Source organism: Tachyglossus aculeatus, chromosome 8 (assembly GCF_015852505.1).
Source record: "Tachyglossus aculeatus isolate mTacAcu1 chromosome 8, mTacAcu1.pri, whole genome shotgun sequence".
Taxonomy (NCBI): domain Eukaryota; kingdom Metazoa; phylum Chordata; class Mammalia; order Monotremata; family Tachyglossidae; genus Tachyglossus; species Tachyglossus aculeatus.
Genome location: NC_052073.1, coordinates 20,188,306 through 20,191,238, shown reverse-complemented (window position 1 = coordinate 20,191,238; position 2,933 = coordinate 20,188,306). Strand labels below are relative to the sequence as shown.

Genomic DNA, 2,933 nt, shown 5'->3' with positions numbered 1-2,933 from the left:
CTCACAATTTATCTCGTTCTTTCTCTCTCGTGCCCCGGAGCCCCCTCTGATTGGGCAGACCCTGACTCCCAACGGGGGACTCTTGGGCGCTCACTGTGTGCAGAGCACTGTACTGAGCGCTTGGGAAGTGCAAGTTGGCAACATACAGAGACGGTCCCTACCCAACAACGGGCTCACAATTTATCTCGTTCTTTCTCTCTCGTGGCCCGGAGCCCCCTCTGATTGGGCAGACCCTGACTCCCAACGGGGGACTCTTGGGCGCTCACTGTGTGCAGAGCACTGTACTGAGCGCTTGGGAAGTCCAAGTTGGCAACATATAGAGACGGTCCCTACCCAACAACGGGCTCACAATTTATCTCGTACTTTCTCTCTCGTGCCCCGGAGCCCCCTCCGATTGGGCAGACCCCGACTCCCAACGGGGGACTCTGTGGCATATAACCGGAGCCAGGGCCGAGCAGGGAGGCAGAGCCCTCCCCCTCCATCCAAAAAAAAATAACCACCTCTCACCAACTCGGGCAGAGCGGCGAAGGGGGGGAAGAGGAGGAGAGGAAAAGTGAGCACACGGAAACCAGAAGGGGAGGGTGGCTGCAAGACGACGAGGAGGAGGAGGAGAGGCGGGAACGTTTGGAAAGGGGTCGGAGGAGAAGCACTGGGTTTGATTTGGGATTTTTTTCCGGCCCGGGCGGCCGGGGCCCGGGGCTCCGATGACCAGATGAGCGTGGGACGAGGCGAGCCGGGCCCCGGCTCCTCCGAGCCCATGGCCGAGCTCAGGTCCCTGTCCGGAGAGGGCTACCAAGCCCCGCGGCCGGGCTACGGGCCGGCCGCCTTCCCCTACGGCGCCCGGGGCTACCCGGGCCCCGCCGGGGGCGACTCGGGCCCTGCCCCTCGCGGGCCGGGCCCGGTGGCGAGCAGCGGCGAGCAGACGGGCGACGAGGAGGAGGAGGAGGAGGAGGAGGAGGAGGAGGAGGACGGCTTCGAGCCCCGCAAGGCCGGCGAGGCGCGGGCGGCCCCGGGCAAGAAGGCCCGCGAGCAGCGGTCCCTGCGGCTGAGCATCAACGCCCGGGAGCGGCGCCGCATGCACGACCTCAACGACGCCCTGGACGGGCTGCGCTCCGTCATCCCCTACGCCCACAGCCCTTCCGTCAGGAAACTCTCCAAAATCGCCACGCTCCTCCTGGCCAAGAACTACATCCTCATGCAGGCGCAGGCCCTGGAGGAGATGCGCAGGCTGGTGGCCTACTTGAACCAAGGGCAGCCCGGCCTCGGCGGCCCCGGCCCGGCCACGCTGGCCCCCTTCGGACAGTCCTCGGTTTACCCCTTCCCGCCCGCCGCCCTGCCCGGCTGCCCCGAGAAATGCTCCGCCTTCTCGGGGACCCCCTCCTCTCTCTGCAAACACTGTAACCAGAAGCCCTGAGTCGCTCCTTTCCCCCTCCTCCCCAACCCCTTCATCCTCAATCGTCTTTATTGAGCGCTTGTTACTCTATTTTATTTAGTCGCCCGTTTCCTCCTCCTCCCCAACCCCTTCATCCTCACTCGTCTTTATTGAGCGCTTGTTACTCTATTTATTTTATTTAGTCGCCCTTTTCCTCCTCCTCCCCAACCCCTTCGTCCTCAATCGTCTTTATTGAGCGCTTGTTACTCTATTTATTTTATTTCGTCGCTCGTTTCCTCCTCCTCCCCAACCCCTTCATTCTCAATCGTCTTTATTGAGCGCTTGTTACTCTATTTTATTTAGTCGCTCATTTCCCCCTCCTCCCCAACCCCTTCGTCCTCAATCGTCTTTATTGAGCGCTTGTTACTCTATTTATTTTATTTAGTCGCTCGTTTCCCCCTCCTCCCCAACCCCTTCATCCTCAATCGTCTTTATTGAGCGCTTGTTACTCTATTTATTTTATTTAGTCGCCCCTTTCCTCCTCCTCCCCAACCCCTTCGTCCTCACTCGTCTTTATTGAGCGCTTGTTACTCTATTTATTTTATTTAGTCGCTCGTTTCCTCCTCCTCCCCAACCCCTTCGTCCTCAATCGTCTTTATTGAGCGCTTGTTACTCTATTTATTTTATTTAGTCGCTCGTTTCCTCCTCCTCCCCAACCCCTTCATCCTCAATCGTCTTTATTGAGCGCTTGTTACTCTATTTTATTTAGTCGCTCGTTTCCCCCTCCTCCCCAACCCCTTCGTCCTCAATCGTCTTTATTGAGCGCTTGTTACTCTATTTATTTTATTTAGTCGCTCGTTTCCCCCTCTTCCCCAACCCCTTCATCCTCAATCGTCTTTATTGAGCGCTTGTTACTCTATTTATTTTATTTAGTCCCTCGTTTCCCCCTCCTCCCCAACCCCTTCGTCCTCAATCGGCTTTATTGAGCGCTTGTTACTCTATTTATTTTACTTGTACCTATCTATTCCATTTATTTTATTTTGTTAGTATGTTTGGTTCTCTGTCACCCCCTTCTAAGACTGTGAGCCCACTGTTGGGTAGGGACTGTCTCTGGATGTTGCCAGCTTGTACTTCCCAAGCGCTTAGTACAGTGCTCTGCACACAGTAAGCGCTCAATAAATACGATTGATTGATTGATTACTGTGTGCAGAGCACTGTACTAAGCGCTTGGGAAGTACAAATTGGCAACCCCTTCGACCCTCAACCTTTTTTGTGTGTGTGTGTATGTGTGTGTGTGTGTTTCCTATCCTCCTGGGGCCACTCCATCGGTTAAGTTTCTTTTAAAAAGAAATTCGCGTGACATTTTTTTACTGTTGTTATTACAGCGCTTAGAACAGTGCTCAGCTCTTAGAATCAATCAATCAATCAATCGTATTTATTGAGCGCTTACTGTGTGCAGAGAACTGTACTGAGCGCTTGGGAAGTACAAATTGGCAACCCCTTCGACCCTCAACCTTTTGTGTGTGTGTGTGTGTGTGTGTGTGTGTGTGTGTGTGTGTGT

At 54.9% G+C, this 2,933-nt stretch overlaps 1 protein-coding gene across 1 annotated transcript; it reads left to right on the top strand.

Annotated features, from left to right (window-relative positions):
- The first annotated feature begins 757 nt into the window (after window positions 1-757).
- Window positions 758-1,432, top strand: BHLHE23 (basic helix-loop-helix family member e23). Its single transcript, XM_038750750.1, has one exon. It carries the CDS (start codon window positions 758-760, stop codon window positions 1,412-1,414), a length of 657 nt encoding a protein of 218 aa, XP_038606678.1. The 3' UTR covers window positions 1,415-1,432.
- The last annotated feature ends 1,501 nt before the right edge of the window (window positions 1,433-2,933 follow it).